The sequence below is a fragment of the Hypanus sabinus genome, chromosome 10 (genome assembly GCF_030144855.1).
Source record: "Hypanus sabinus isolate sHypSab1 chromosome 10, sHypSab1.hap1, whole genome shotgun sequence".
In the NCBI taxonomy this organism is placed as follows: Eukaryota; Metazoa; Chordata; class Chondrichthyes; order Myliobatiformes; family Dasyatidae; genus Hypanus; species Hypanus sabinus.
The window spans coordinates 24,914,377-24,931,694 of record NC_082715.1 but is presented as its reverse complement, the minus strand read 5'-3'; the positions used below and the strand labels follow the sequence as shown (position 1 = coordinate 24,931,694).

General features: G+C 41.9%; 1 protein-coding gene across 2 annotated transcripts in view; it reads right to left on the bottom strand.

The window, feature by feature from the left end:
* rspo3 (R-spondin 3) overlaps window positions 1–12,543 on the bottom strand; it is a 108,405-nt gene extending 95,862 nt beyond the window's left edge. Inside the window, exon 1 of one of the 2 annotated variants that reach the window (XM_059981519.1) lies at window positions 11,498–12,543. In XM_059981519.1, coding sequence (XP_059837502.1) covers window positions 11,498–11,585 — 88 coding nt within the window. In that variant the 5' untranslated portion in view covers window positions 11,586–12,543. The remainder of the gene's footprint in view (window positions 1–11,497) is intronic. The other variant, XM_059981518.1, reaches the window with a different exon arrangement.
* Window positions 12,544–17,318: the final 4,775 nt, after the last annotated feature.

The following is a 17,318-nucleotide window of genomic DNA, read 5'->3' as shown; positions in this document are numbered from 1 at the left end:
CGGTGGTTAGCCATTAAAGACCAGAGGAGGAAATGGATTCACTCAGATGGTTGTGAATTCTTCGAGTATTTTGCCTGTGAGGCCTTAATGCTTGCGTACATTCAATGTTGAGATTGAATAAAGGATGCACAGGCAAGCGTGGAGTTTAAAAACTGGGTGGAAGCATATATAAAGTCAAGGATTAGATGTGATCTTTGAAGGGTGAGGGGTATAGACAGGGCTAATGTAAACAGTTTTTTCCCCATGGAGGCTGGATGAAAGTAGAACTATAAGTCATAAAAGGGTGAAAGGTGAAATAAAAGCTGGTGTGGGTATCGGAGGAAGTGGTGGATGCAGGTTCGATGTTTGAATAAGTACATGGGGGTATGGAAGGCTATGGTCCAGGTGCAAGTCAATGGGATGAGGCAGAATAACAGTTTAGAATGGACTACATGGGCTGAAGGGCCTGTATCTGTGCTGCAGGGCTCTATGACTCTACGTGATCTTAGTGAAGTGATAAGGACATTTCTAGCCCAAACTTTGTTGTTCTTATGAGTCTAGAGGTTATTTATGTTTTCAAAAATAGTTAATTCACATCACAGCCCATTGAGCTTGGGTGCAATTAAAACTAGAGTCGTCAGCAGCAGATGAATGGAAGATGGGTAGAGACAGTTGAAGTTATGGACACAGAGCTAGGTAATCTTGGTGACATAAAGGAGATGGGGTTGCAAATATCCTAATTAGATTACATAGAAAAGTTACACAAATCATTAAAACAAACAATAGTTAGTTATCTGCTGATGTTTCCTCTAATACATCCATTTAATCATTCCCCCACTTTGGCAAGATGGGCTTCAAAATATCCAACAGAATTACTGTTGTTACTCTAACACAAAACAAGAACTGTGTATGAAAATGTCTTATCTCTGTCATAAATATTTACTGAATGACCATAGAGCAACATTTTCAATAATCTTTAAATCAGGCATTTCGGCTGCAATTTTTAAGGGACTTGCAGTCCACAATTCACAACGCTGGCATCTATTTCACATCTTACAAAACTCTGATTAGGCTGCACGTAGAATATTGCACTTAGTCCTGGAAAGCATGTGAAAGGTTTGGAGCAGGTGCAGAGGGTTACAGAATGCTACCAGGATTAGAGGGCATATGCTGTAAGGAGAGGTTGGAAAATTTGAGTGGCAGAGGCTGTGGAGACCTGATAAAATTTGAGATTAAGGAGAGGCACAGATGAAATAGGTATTTTTCCCCAGCATCAAAATGTCTAATACATTTAAATGTATGCATTATATGTATGTATTTAAAGGACAGAAAGTGTAAGCTTAAAGGAGATGTGCGGAGGAGTGGTAGGCGCCTGGAATGCACTGTCAGGAGCGGTAGTGGAGGCAAACACAATAGAGGTATTGTAAGAATAGAAAGACACATGAATATGCAGAGAATGGGGGGATATTTACCCTGTGTTGGCATAAGGGAATATAAGGGCATAAGTTTAGTTAGGCATATGACTATGAGCTTGAGTAGCTTAACACAATAAAAATAGAGGGTTATGGGTAACTTTAGTAATTTCTAGGGTAGGGAAAAGTTTGGCACAGCTTTGTGGGCCGAAGGGCCTGTATTGTACTGTAGGTTTTCTATGTTTTGATGTTTCTAACATCGTGGCCTGAAGAATCTGTTTCTTGCTGTAATGTGGAAACTGCTGAAGTTTCACAAAGGACTGGGCAAATCCAAATAATTACCATACAATTATCCCCAATGAGTGTTTTGGCAATGCTATCAAGATGAATTCACTTTTCAGTAATTTGCTCATGGTGCACATTGGGCTTCAGCAGGATCAGTCAATTACAGATATCAACACATCAGAATTGTGATTTGTGACTGCTGTTGACCTCAAGGGAGCCATTGGCTGAGTGTGGCATTTGGGGTTTTGATGAAATAGAAATGAACAGAAAACGAGAGGAAAACACTTCAATGGTTACAGTCATTCTTCACACCAGTAGCTCCAAACCGTATCTTAAGATGTTATCAGATTTTTCTGTAGTGAAAATACATGCAGAATTTAAGATGTAAAATATTTTGAAGTTTGCAATCTTTCTGGTTTTCCTTTATATTTATAATTATTTCAAGATAATTATCTGGTCTATTCATTTGAAATTTATTTTGAATTACATGAACTGTACTGAAATATGCCTTTTGATTTTGAGTTTTATGTTCTGCGTTTTTGCTCATTTTTTGATGCTGTTTGCACTACTTTTGTGCGTGGCGGCAGGGGGGTTCATGTTTGATGCTTTCCTTTGAACAGGTTGGTTCCATGTTTCTTCTTTGTTTTGTGACTATTTGTAGGGTTGTACACTGCATACATACCTTGATAGTAAATGTACTTTGAACCCTGAATCCTTTGGATAATTCAGAGATTGACCCAAGAATGAAATGGAAATTAAAGCCAAAATAAAACTTTTGGTTCAGAAACTCAATGCAATGAATCTCATTGGCCTGTTGGTTCAGTTTGTTTTTTTAGAACTGGCTCCTGGGATCATCAACTTCCAAATAAAAAATTCAGTTAAATATAATGTAGCACCTCAGGAAATACAATGCAAAGAGACAAATTTTCAATATTGAATAACAAACGGATATTCAACATTTTTGTAATGCAGCCTTGTTGGACCTTGGCACACGGACTAAGTGGCCACTTTATTGGGTACAGCTGTGCGCCTGCTCAGCCAATCATCTTCAAAAGGCATTGCCTCAAAAGGGCAGCACTCATCATTAAGTACCCCTATCATCCAGAACATAGCCTCTTCTCATTACTACCATCAGAGAGTGAGTACAGGAGGCTGAAGCCACACACTCAACATTTTAGGAACAGCTTCTTCCCCTCCACTATCAGATTTCTGAACAGACAATGAAGCCATGAACACTACCACACTATTTCAGCTCTTTTTGCACTGCTCATTTCTCATTATAATTCATAGTATATTTTATGTATTAAATGGTACCACTATCACAAAACAACATTTCATGACATACAACTTTATTAAGTACACTTGCACACTGCTGGTTAATGAAAATATCAGCCAATTGGGTGGTATCAACTCAAGGCATAAAAGCGTGCAGACATGTTCAAGAAGTTCAATTGCTGTTCAGACCAAACATCAGAACAGGGAAGAAATGTGATCTCAGCGACTTTGATCTTGCATTGATAGTTGGTGCAGATGGGGTGGCTTGAGTGTCTCAGAAATTGCTGATCTCCTGAGATTTGATAATAAAGCGGCCACTGAGTATAATTTTACAGCTTTTGGTGGTCTACAAAGAGAGGGGCCAAGATAACCTGCTGAAGGAGAATCTTAAAGCTGGCACTCCATATCATTTTAAATGGCTGGTCATAAATTTCCACTGGAATAATTATGGAGTTTGTAAATAGCCTCTTGTCCTGTCATGCAAGATCTGTAGTTCAGGAAACAGAGGATGTGATAAAACACCAGGAAAATTAAACTTTCACTTTGCCCAAGGCCAGTAGGAACTATCTCACACAGTGCTTATAGAGAAATAAATTCTTTCATTATGCTTACATACCACAGGCTTAGATATGGGTTTGCCCAGACTTTGAAAGGCTGCTGGGAGGATGTTTCCTCTAGTGGTAAAATTTAAAACTAGGGGCAGAATAAGGTGTTGGTCCATTTAAACTGGAGATGAGGAGGAACTACTTCTTGCAGTGTCCTGAATCTTTGCAATTCTCTATCTCAGAGTTATGGATGCCAAATCATTGAATGTATTCAAGGATAGTTTATTGGGGGTCAAGGGTTATGGGGAACAGCCCAGAAATCGGAGCTGAAGCCGAGATGGTCCTATTGAATGGCAGAGAAAGCTCCACGGAGAATTCGGCACTTGTTACAATATTCTTGACCAGAAAAAACCCAGGCGTAAATTCATTACGCCTCAAATCCAGAGCCAACGTGTCTTCAGGACCTTATTACTACACACCGGGGTTCCTCGGCTCTAACCTCAAGCAACTTTCACTGGCTTCCTGCAGGGGTCTCACGCCGCTCACTTGAGTGAACTCTGTAAAAGGTTTCAGACCCGTATTTCCCAGTTCGTCTCGGCGTAAAAAAAATGACAAGTTATATCTTAGCAAATCTGGAAGCTTGTATTGATTTTCGTTCAGGTTTAAACTGGAGGCAGTTGATCAGGCGCATTTAGGTGGTGTTCTTTATGCACAGTCTCAAATTCACTGCCGTTTGCGACCATCTCTACCCACGCTTAATTGCACAGTGACAACCGATTTCTTGAGATAAATTGGTATTAAATGTCCATCATTTTCCCTGTCGCGAGGCTCTCCCGTTCCCCTGCGGTAGGAGTTACTTGGCGTATACAGCCAAAATCCCTTTTTCAGGATAACCTTAGACATACTTAAATAGGCCGATTGTTCTGGGTATTTCATGCGACGCGTCGGAGAATATCTGGAAGTGAACGCGCAGAGTGAGCAAACGGTTTGTGGGTCCAGGTCTCTGCGGACCCATCATATTTATATTGCCGAGTTCCAACAGAGAGCAGACGTTGTTTAAAGCACCAACACTGTTTGCAAAATGGTGCGATTCACGTGTATTTATTACTGAGAGCAATGTAAGCACAACAATAACAGTTTAAACACTGTGCTTGCTGTCTCAATTTTGACCCGTCGATAAATTTACATTAACAGGAGAAGACTGATCATCCCTCCCGCCTTGGCTTTCTCCCATCGTCCACTCTTCCCTCCTATCAGATTCTTGCTTCCTCAGCCACTCATCACGTCGGAGCTTCTCACTTGACAACCCGTCCCCGTCCCCCACACACATACTTTACCCCTCTCTCACCTTCTGGTTCTGGCTGCTTCCCCCTTTCTTCCCATAACGTCGCCTGTTTATTCCCCGCCATGGATGCTGACTGACCTGCTTGGTTCCTCCAGCACTTTTCTGTGCGTTACTCTGAATTTATAGCATCTTGTGTTTATATACCTTTACGTTGTTGGTTGAAGTGCACATTGGCACTAAAATTACCTCATAGGCGAAAATGATATCGATAATGTGGTAACAATGCCAAAGTTACGGCATCTGAGTCAGGATCACCTTTTCTAACCCAATAGGAACTCCATGTGGCTATCCCTTTGGAAGAAGCCTGTGAGAGAAAGCTTGTAAGCAGGGTTCAAATTGAAACACACATTCTTCGGCCCAGGACGTTAGATGGTGCAGGCCGCAGTGGGATTCACCAAATTTATTTGTGTTACCAATGAATAGACATGTTCTCCTTCATACTAGTTCTGCTCAGGATGTTGTGTGCTTTACTCGCTCTTTCAACATTAATTTATCTAAACCAAAGCCCATTTTTGAGCGAATAAAACCATGTTGTTAATATTGCAGGCTTGTTTATCGATATAAATCCTGCACGTCGCCCAGAGGACCACAGAGATTGTCTGTCCAGCTTGTGCGTAAAAAAAAATCAATGTTGTTATTGTAATAAGAACTGTTGTTGTGTTTGGACCCCACCATCCCAGGGCTCGAGGAGGAACGCTATGAATCACTTTTATCGTCCAAAATGTCAGAGGAGGCAATAAGCGGATCAAAACGCAACATAACGAAGAAATACGACAATGTATTACAACTGTTGTGTTTTGAAAAGGCTGAAAATGGCTTTCCCACGGGGAAAGTTCTTGTGGATAGTGAGTGGGGGGGGGGGGGTAGATCAATATGGAATTTTACACTCATTAAATAATCCGTGCTTCTGCAGGGCGGATTACTAATAGCATCTGAACAAAGTTAGTTATCAAATATGTCACCGAAAGTTAGTTATCAAATATGTCACCGAAAGTTAGTTATCAAATATGTCACCGAAAGTTAGTTGTAAGAAAATAAAAACAAAACGCGTTAAACGTTTCCTTCTAAACAACCAAACCAGCTGTGGGTATAGAGTTCGGCTCCTTAGATTTTTTTTCCCCCTGTGACATGAGAATGTGCCTTTTCATTAATCGGCCTTTCATTCCTGTTTACACATGTTTGTAAATGAACGCATCTGAATTAGGCCCCGCACTCGAACCAAAAACGAGCTTCTTGTTGCTAAATGTACGGGGATGGAAGGCTGAAGTAAGATTCCGGGCTGGTGCAGGTGGGGTGCCACCCCGAGGCTGCTTATCTCTACATCATTGCTTTGAAGATGAGAACAGTTTTAAAAGGCGATGCCTCAACTAGGCGGCATCTATCACTAAGGGCCCCATCTCCCAGGACGTGTTCTGATTACTACCAAGGAGCAGGTACAGGAGCCAGAAAACACACACTCAAGTGTTTCAGGACCCCCTCCAGCTATCAAATTTCTGAACGGACAATTAATCAACGCCTGAACACTGCCTCGCTATTTTTTTTTGCTCTTTTTGCATTACTTGTTTATTTTTTATGTATTTTTTTTGTGTTTTGCACAAAGCAAAAAAATTCACGACATACAGTCATATCGATGATACTAAACGTTATTAGGCCAAAGCGCCCTATTTAGATAACCAGAAAATGTGCGCTATCTTGCCGAAAGAAGATGGGCATTATCTTGGAATATTTTTCAAACACCCGTCTCTGATACCGACAACACCTAAGTGCTGGGTTTGTCAGGCGCTAACCATCACAGCATCCCTTGCAGAGGAAAAACTTCATGGACACTCTACAGTGAAGAGCGCCCGCAGGTCTAACGCCACTCACTCAGACGCGGAAGTCCTTAGCCAAGAAAGTTTACTCAGCCACCCTCAACATGGCGTCAATGTAAATATACTATTTCAAATAGAGAAACAGATTAAAAGCTTGAATGGAGGGACAAGGTGTTGGCTCCCTAAATGGCAGGTTAGGTAAACCGCCTACTTCACACGACTAGCTTTCCATGCAGTCGAAACACGATTTTTGACCGTCCCTGATATGTATGGTGGTCACTTGATTAGGTACACCTACACTCTTTAATGCAGATAGCAATCAGTCAATCTTGTGACGGCAACTCAATGCATAAAAGAATGACCAAACATCAGAATGGGGGAAGAAATATGATCCAAGTGGCTTTGACCGTGAACTGAATGTTGGTGCCGCACGGGACGGGGAGAATCTCAGAAACTGCGGATGTCCTGGGTCTCGACAGAGAATGGTGCGAGAAGCATGAACACGTCCAGTGAGCGGTAGTTCTGTGGGCGAGGAAGCCTTGTGGAGGGAGGTCAGATGAAAATGTCCAGACTGGCACAATCTGACAGGAAGACGACAGTAACTCAAAAGAACTCAGGTTTAATATCACCGGCATTTTGTCGTGAAATTTGCTAATCTTGCGGCAGCAGTACAATGCACTACGTGATAAATATAGAAAGAAATGAACTACAGGAAGTATGTGTACGTATATTAAATATTTAAGTTAAAATACGTAGTGCAAAAACAGAACTAAATTTAAAACATAGTGAGGTGGTGTACCAGGCTTTACAACAGCGGCGTGCAGAAGATCATCTCTGAACGCACACATCCAACTTGAAGTGGATGGGCTACAGCGGCAGAACACCACGAACGCACACTCACAGGCCACTTTATTCGGTAATAAAGTGGCCTCTGAGCGTCAGAAGACGGGCACCAAGTTCCCGTTTTCCCACGCCTCAACACGTTGGGTTTCCAGTGCAATTCCTGGTGCTTTTTGAAGACAATTGAATCTCAGCTGTGATGTTCAAGTATCTTCCCGTCGGCTCAGTGTCAGGCACATCCAATGGGATTGGAGACAATTTCCTCATCAAGTACTTCAGCCATTTGGGAATGACTTTTTTTAAACCCAAGCTAATCTCTTGCTGCTGTGTGTCAACGTTCAAACGCTCGCAGACTCATTATATTTACATCGACCAAGTACCGCCATATAGTCACTAAACACTTAATGGACTGGAGGGTATCCTCGTCCAATTAATCACTGCTGAAACCATTAAACGGCAATGCTTACATCTAAACTTCGGTAAATACCCAGTCCTTTCCGCTTGTTTTGCTGAATTTTTAAAGATTGTGTTTTTAATCAAAGGAACTAGTAAACCTGCAGCGTTCTCCAATCGAAGCACCAGAAGACCGCTGAACGACCGCCCGCCAGTAAACTCCCACAAGATTAGATGAGAGCTGTATTGGGAGAGCGGTTTCTAAGGAGGGTATCCCTCGCCCGCTTCAATCGCAGGTATAACAAAGAGGAAAGGTGCCCGAAGCTACTTGCGGTCAAAATATCTATTGCATTTCAAAAACTTGTTTTGATTTGGTTTCGAAAATTAGTTCAAGTAAAGGAAAAGAAGTGCCTACGAGTTTTTCCTTCAGTGAGATGACCTACGCAGATAAAGGACAGGTTTTAAAACTAGCATCTGTGTGTGTGTGTGTGTTCTGAACTTTAAATTATAAAATACAACGTTTGTTTTACTCTGCTCCGCTAAAATTAGATACAATGTGGTCGAACCTCGAAGGAATTAATCTACTCAGAACAAGAATGAGGAGTTTACCCATTGTCTGACTTTTTATTGTTTTAACGCATTTATTTTCTTATTTGTTAAGTGATGGTTGCGTCTTTCACTTGATCCCGCTAGTCTAGCAAGAAAATGATCCTAAATAATGACTACTATCTATACAAAGGTTAAAATTACCTGCAAATTCCGTTATAACAGATAAATCTCTATTAGATGTGAGAAAATAAAGTTTTCCTCGCCGAAATCGCAATGGTCTGAGAGCTGTGATTATATTGACAAATTAGATACAGTAGATTTTTAAAAAAACGCCTCTTACAAGCTTTAAAGGGATTTCGGGTTTCCATATGAACGGATAGTTTTTTCTCAGGGAGTGGCTAATAATGTGGTAATTGTACATGCTCCAGACAGAGGGCTCTCCCCTCGGCAGTCGCGGAAGCACGTTTAGAAATAACATTTTAGAACACAAGATGTCGCAGTAGGTGTTGGTTTCATGTTTGAAAACGAGCTGAGGACAGGCCTTCCAGCAGCGTTTGCCGGCGAAGCCAGTACGCGGGGACGACTCGCAGCAACAGGCGCTCTCGCTCTGAGGGAATTTCCCCCGAGACTCGCCGCTGCTGGGCTAAGCCCGTGGGCAGGACACCGAGCGGTGAATGTGAAACAGGACCCCAGCGACCGGTCCCGTTCACTGATGCAACAATAGTAAAGGGATGAGTTATAGTTTCGCTTGTGTAACGTTTTAACAGGATTGGTAATGCCCTTCCAGATCAGTGCTCATAACTAAGCCTTATTTTGGGGGATATATGGCATAGAAATACGAATGACGTTGCCAGAGTCACGGCAGCTGAAGTGTAGCTGGGATTATTGGTCCATATGTCACATTTAAGCGTATAGTCTCATCGCCCACTAGTTCTTTCTGGATGGACTGATTGAGTCCAATGTCATCTCTTCGCTTCATTCACTATTGTTCTCTTGGTCAGTGAACTTCTCTTCCTCCGATAGCTGCCCGCTGAAATCAAGGTCAGTTCATGGTGCTCCCCATTCACTGCCCTCTGAAATCAAGAATCAAACGTTCACCGTCTCCCACTTTGAGTAACCAATTGTAAAGTTGTATTTTGACCTGCTTTCCTCTTGTTATCTCTACTTATATACGCCAGTGTTGGACTGAGTATTCAACGCTCTGTGGTCTAGCTCTTCGCCTCTCTTGGCTATGCTTTCGCCCGGTTGTTCTCAGAAATAACACTGTTGCCAGTGTTGGCCTTTAACATAAGGGTATTTATTAGCTGATGTTAAACACAGAGGCTTATCTGAGCCCGATGGAGGTGTCCCAAAACATTACCTGGTGGAACTGGTTTGCTGTTAATTGCATGCTGGACTGTTTCTTTCGTGGAACTAGGTACGTTCGAGTAAGTTACGTGATTCCGAGATACTCGGATCAAAGATACGTAAAAGAAAATGAAAACATCTAGGATAACGTGCACACACCAAATGGGCTGTCTTTTACAAAACAATATGTGCTCTGGGGGAGGGTGAACGCGAGTGGACGCATATTTTAAAGCCTGCTCATTTTACAATGGTGTTTCTCGTGTCATATTCGCAACACGAGAAAGGGGCTCAGTTTATGTGTCCAAGTGGGCCATGTGATCGTAAAAGATTGCACCCCAAAACTGGGAAGCTCAAAGAGTGAGGAAAATTTTAATCACTGATTTCATCATTAAGGATCCCTTTCTTCCTAGCGTTAGTAAACTCTGTAACAACAATCATTCCTCGGTTGGCCATGCGTGGAGACGAGCTAAAATCGTCCATCTCTATAGCCATTTTATTTAAAAAGAATTAATATTGCATGCTTTGTATACCCTGCTAAACATGTAAAATAGTTTCTTGTGAATCTTCCTCAATGCAATGAATTGCGTCCAGTCAAATCTTTTAGCATATTAACATTGATATTAGTTTTTATCTAAAAGAAAACTGACATCGCGACTAAAAATGTTAATCTTATGGAAACGTGTTCGAGACATGTTCTATTTCAGTTTCTACACTGCACTAGTAGAAGTCCAGCTGCGAGGAGTGTCTGTCACTAAGTCTCAGATTACATGTCGTTGACCACAGAAATACTCTGCAGTCAGGCTGGAGCCCATTAGCTCCGCGATCTCATGGCGATAAGCGAAGTGTCAAGTACAGAACTCTCTCAGCCGCAGACCTCCATCTGATGAAGGAGTACACGCTTATTGGTCCGAATTTGGTGAACTGATTACCCGTACCTTTGATCTGCAAGTTTTGTTTTAAAAAAGCGCACTATTATCGGACGAGAAAGGATGCTTTTAGCATTTGGATGGTGGCAATGTGTGTTTTCCTATGGACTGGGAACATTTCCCCTTCTCAGGTACTCAAGGTCTCGATTGTTGGGGCAATTCACACCCCATCAAACCTTCCGGAGAAGAACACAGGGATTCGCAACACGCAGCTACTTTTTATTTAATTAAACATTTCTAACAAAATAACAGCCCATCGTCCCCTTGATTGTTATGCATATCTGCCAATTTTTATCGCAAATTTGTTGTTTATATATGGTTATTTAATTAGCGAATTGCTGGTTTCACATCCACCCAGACTCATTGGTTCGCTGCGTTGAAACTGATCTGTAATTGACAAGGACCTCGTTGTGATAGGAATCCCGCCTTTTAGAAGGAAAGGTAAATTGTACAAACTTAGTACAGAAAGTTTTAATTATTAAAACCCCTTTTTGCACTAACTTTTTTTTCGTTTCAACGTAATGGAAGATCGGAGAGCGGCAAATGGACACAAATTGCGCACAGATTGTTTGAAAAGGGTATCTTTTAAATATTACACGCCGCTTATTGATTATTACATCCATTGTATTGAGGTGTCCACCGACAGAAAAGTTAATTGAAGTTCCTCGAAGAATTTTAATACAACATTTGAAAGAGAATCAGAATACAGAACAGGGTTGGGGGGAATAAAGAAAATAAACGTATCAGGAAACAAACAGGTGTAGCAGTAATAAAAAAAAATCAAACTTACTTCGTCTGTGGCGCCTTCCTCTGGAGGCGTTTTGGCTGCCAATGCAGTTTAATAAAATTAGAACCACAGAAATCAGTTGAAATTGCATAGTAACCTGCGGGTGATGGCTCCTGAAAGCAACTACTGCAGTAAGTCGGAGCACACTAGCAGGGAAAAAATCCAGGATATCTTCGGCCGCGCAGACAGGCACTAGTTATTGATGCAGATGCGAGCAAAAAGAGTCGAATCTATAATGCTATGACTTGTAGACAGATCTGATGGAGGGCCCCGGAATCACTGGCCCGAGTTGTATGTAACATCTTGCAGCCAAGTGTTTTGGAACCCTCTTCATAGATCTCGGAGTGCCGGGGTCTCACCTCTTTAAAAAGAAACGCTTTGGACAGCCCCAGACCAGGTCCCGTCAACATCTGCTCTGCCGACACCCCTTAAAAACTGTCAAATTTAACACCTTCACAGCTATCCAGTTTTCAGCAGTCTGAACAAATGCCAATTTTTTTTTCAAAACTTGGGTAAGCCTTTCTGGAATAATGTTCTAGATATCTGATTGCAGTTCATCCAGATCCTTAAATCAGAGAAAAAAATATTAGATCAGCAGTCTAACTGAAAGAACAGAACCATTTTTTAACTAAACAGGCCTTTCAGTTTTTTTTATCAGATTTGGTTTTGTGCCATTTCCCCTTAACACTTTAAAAGAAATAAGCAATGGAAAATGTCTTCAGACTTTCCCCACGCTGCATAAGCCAATCCAAGCCCTTTCCAGTAAAACGGGAATTGCGAAGTCCTCCTGTGCCAGAGGTTCTCGATAATGCTTCACGGTGCCGCTCCAATCGTCTCCGGATCCACACCAGTCATCGCGTCTAAATCGCTGGACATCTGCGGGTTATTTGCGGAGTTGCTGCCGCTTTCGTTCAGTGAGAGTGAGTGTGAAGCGTGTATTGCAGTTGAGCGCTGAGATGTCTCTCGGAACAGCGCTGTCGTACTTCGCACTCTTGAGGGCGATATGACTGAGGGGAAGAGGAGCCGGCAGATCATATGACGTGAGCTAGCGCAATGAACCTCCACTAGCCAGGATAAGGCTCTGTCTACTATATTTGTCTTTTTTTCAGTAAATATCGACTGGCCTCGCCCCTTCTGCTGATTAAATTCTGCGCTGATTTCATTAACTCTCCTAATACCGCACGCATTCATACTTGGTAGTCTGTTAATAGGAATCCTGCCTTATGGTGGTCGTTTCATACATTTAAGAGAGTGTTAGCTAGTATTTCATGAGCGTCAGACAGCTAACAGAACATTCCACCTTCACCAGCTCTCTCTCCAATTGATGGGGACCAGATTGAGAAGGAAGAGGAACCTCGCCCCATGCAAAGGAATCTGTAGTAAAGTAGCAAGAATGAATTAATGAAGAAATATTATCAATTCAGTCAGTATTGAGGCTGTGCATTCAATACACATTTTCCCACCAGCATTAAAAGTGCACTTTAGAGGAAATATTTTCGTTGCGTACTTTTTTTTCTCCAAAATTTTAATATTGACCTGTTGATGGGGCACCTGGTAGAACTTTTTGATGCATCGGGATTCGTGAAACAGGAAATTGTTGGCAGTAATAGCGAAACAATACCAAACAGCTGAACAAATACTGTCCAGCAGTCCGCAATCACTTAAATTGCCTGTTAATCATGTAATGAATGAACGGTTTATATGGCTTGCAGAACGCTTATGAAGCCTGTGTAGCTATTGTCGCCTTGGAGTCCTATATGCTGATTTTTAGTAGAGTTATGAAATTAAGAGCAATATAGACTTTGATGCCCTTTGCCTCCCGAGTACAAGGAAGACGTTTTTACTCTTCATTTTAAGAAATGGAAGTGACAATGCCACAAGTCTACCTATTACGATTCTGTTGGGACCTGACAATTTTATATGGTATAGAAATATTATGAAAAACAGCAGCGCACACAAAAATGCTGGAGTAACTCACCAAGTCAGGCAGCATCTGCGGAGGGGGAATAAACAGTTGACGCGGTCAGGCCGAGACGGTTCACCAGCATCGGAAAGGAAGGGGCAAGGCTTCCTGGTCCTGAAGAACGGTGGCGACCTGAAATGCCACTGTCCACTCTTTTCCGTAGATGCTGCCAGATCTGCTGAGATCCTCCAGCATTTCGTGGTGCTGCTCTGGATTTCCAGCTTCTGTAAAATCTCCCGTGTTTGACAAAAATAACAGCGGGTCAGTCACATCTGGAGGGAGGGATAAATCATGCTAATGTTTCAAGGAAATGATGTTTCATTAGAATTCAAAACAATAGTAAATGGTATAACACATTTTGTTCATCAAATTGAGGAATTGATGATGGCACCCACTGTTCCCTCTGGGCTACTGCAGAGTAGCTGAAATGCTACCGCGCTCATAGACTTTGTTGCCACACAACTGGAATAAAGACAGAGGAGATAAATTTAACGAAACATGAAGGATTTTCTTTGTTGTACTGTATTCCATTATACCCTTTAATTAATAAATAAACTCAATTTCAAATTTTCATTCTAAATATTCAAAGTAAGCATGTTACCAAAAAAAGTGCCTCGCAGTTTTCAGGCCCTGTAAAAATTTCCCGCTCAGAGCAGTGGTTGGTGTGCGCAGCTGTAATAAATTTTACAGGGAGCGCTAGCCGACTCTGAGGTTACATGATCTCAGGTGAGGTCATGAAGACTGCACAATATGCTTTGATCATACAGGGAAGACTTTTTTTTTCTCTCTTCCATTATGAGAAACTGAAGAACAGAATTGATGGCGCAGCAGTCAACCAGTTACGACTTTCCCGAGAGCCAATGGGGATCACAGTGCTGACCTCAATCCCCATATCACACTTGAACACTCAAGAAACACAGATGCAGGAACTTTACCAACTTTACCTCATTCAGTCTGGAGGACTGTATTTGGAGTTGGCGCTGCAGTCTCCTCCTCGGTTGAGAAGCCAAACATTTTAAAGGGCAGGTAGCCATTGATCGCAGGGTCAGTGCCAAAATCAAACTGCCTGAAGAACTCAGTAGATCAAGCAGCATCTCTGGAGGCAAACAGATAGTTGATGTTTTAGGCTGAGGTGTTCATATTGGAAACTGCGACTGCCACTTTGTCCCAGACAACTGTGACAAAGGGCACAAAAATGAAGTCCAAGCAGTAGGCAGTAGTGCTGGTTGTTTGAGATGTAAAGTGATAAACCATTATTTAGATCTTAGTTGAGACATTTGTTAAAATGGATGTGATTAAACAGTCGATGTTTCAGGCCAGGACCTTTCATCGGGACTGGAATAGAAGGGGGAAGAAGCCGGATTAGGAAGATGGGGTAGGGAAAGGAGAACAAACTGGCAGGTGATAGGTGAGATGAGGTGAGGTAGAAAGTGAGGGGTGGGGTGCTGGAAAGGAGATGGACTCGAAGTTGGGATAGATGGAAGAGCAGAAGCAGAAAGAATCTGCTAGAATGTAGAAGATAGAAATCCAGAGCACATGACAGACCTGCCCACAGTGTTGTGCCAACCATGTCACCTACTCTAGAAATTGCCTGGAATTTCTCTGCTGCATAGCCCTCTATTTTTCTGTGCTCCACGTACCTCTGAAACGACAGGAGAAGACAGTGGACAATAGGAGAAAGGGGAGGAGCAGGGAACCAGAGGGAGGTGATGGGATGGTGAAGCAGAGAGAGGCGGTGAGAGAAGAACCTGAATTCCTACCCCAAGCTCTCCCCTACAGAAACAACTCAACCCATGAGTTTCTCCAGCAGATTCTGTGTTGCTCCAGACTGCAGCATCTACAGCCTGTTGCGTCTCTCCAAGGCAGCACTTATATTTGGGGGCATCCCTGTGCCTGCTGATCTACGTTCCAGATCCCTTTGTCACAATGATCCCTATGGTCCCATACCCATCTCAACATATTCCAGTTAACTCATCTCACATAATCCAATGAATTCCAGCACGGGATACAATTGAGTACTACCACTTTAAGAGCATTAGCCTCATCACCATGGTGGTGGTTTAGAATATTGTGCATGTCTCTGGAGATCACAGAGCAGACCTCCCACTGACCCTGCGATCAATGGCTACCTGCCCTTGCCCCAGCGTGTTTCACTTTGTGTGGGTCACTGGCGCATTGTAAGGCCAGCAAAACTTATAGTAATTCAAGGTCTGTCCCAGTGCAGTAGACTGAATGCACTGACATAATGGCTTTAGCAGCTGGTAAAATATCCACATTTTGCACACTGACAACCTAAAGCTCTGTTATTGAATGTTCAATTAAGCATTCAAAATTACTCAGAAACTGTTTGGGAGCAAACGTGAAATTAAAATTATTTAACAGGTTAATAAATGGCTGAAAGCATATATACACTTAAAAATAAATTTAATAAAAGTCCCACCCATGTTTTCCTTGCGGGCCAACTTCTATCATTTGTGCACTGCTTCAAGCTTGCCACAATTAAGTGTACAGATTTCCCACCATGAGATCTGGAAAATATGAAGAAATTTGTGTTGCCCCACTGGACTGCAGTAGTGAGTGAAGTTATTAGTGTAGCTTGATTTCCAGAGACACATGAGCAGGAGTCACCATTCTAGCCTAACCTTGAGAATAAAGAATATCTACTAGTAGGTTCAGGGAGATCTCAGCAGAATGTCTTCCTCTGCATATGCTTATTTATTTATTCATCAGATATAGAAAACACTGGAAATTTATTGTCCATCCCTAATTGCACTTAAACTGTGGAGGCCATTAAAAGTCAATCCCATTAATCGGTTTGGAGCCATGTATAAACTAGACAGGATATGAACAGCAGATTTCTTACCTTCAAACATGCATGTGAATTAGATAGGCTTTTAATGACATTCCAGTAATTTCATGGTTAATGCTACTGAGGCTAAGTTTTTTTTAGAAAGCTCAGATTCATTTCGTTGTTTGAATTAAAGTTCCCTTACTCTATGGTGGGAAATGAACTCTCTTGCTAGCTGCTCGTCTGGTAAACTAAGCACTTGTTACCTACCATGTCTTGTTATGAACTGCACAACTGGAGATAAGAAGGTGAATTGCACTCTTACATCCATGAAGCTTTGCTAGGTTCAACCCATAAAAATAAAAACAAATTGCCCCTGTGCAGCAGTAGTTTAGAACATATCCCTGGGCGAGTATTTCTATTCTTCTCTGTGTGTGGGTGCTGTCTGATCTGTTAAGTGCACTAGTATTTCTTCCTTTATTTCAAATTTCCTGTACCTGCAGCTTTAAAAATACATTTTAAAAATATACCACCCTAGCATATAAGTTTACAGTTGCTATGTTCAATGCTTCTGAGTGAACAGTGCTTTGTCCACTTTCCCATCTCCTCTGATTGAGTCCAATGGTGAACTGTAGACTTGAATGTACTGAAGCACTGATAAGCCACAGGGTAGATCATTTGAAGGATACTTCTGCATTTTAGTTCTGTATTACATAGCTTTTATCTTGAGGTTTTGCCCCTCATGGTAGACCCTCCAGATGATGGAAACACCCTCCTGGCATCTATCCTTTTGATCCTTTTTAGATCTTGTACAGGGAGCAATAACATCTCACTCTCCTGAATTCCTGCACTTCTAGATGCAGTTTACTCAAACCCTCCTTGTAGGGGAATGCCTCATTTCATTAATTAATTTGCTTAATATACACTTCGTGGATTACACAGACCAAAACTGCATGCAAATCTCCAACTAAGCTATCACCGCCATGCTGTACAATCACAGGAAGATTTCCTTCTGTGCCTTATAAAATATGCTAGCATGTCATTTCTTCCCTAATTACTTGCTGTAGAAGTAT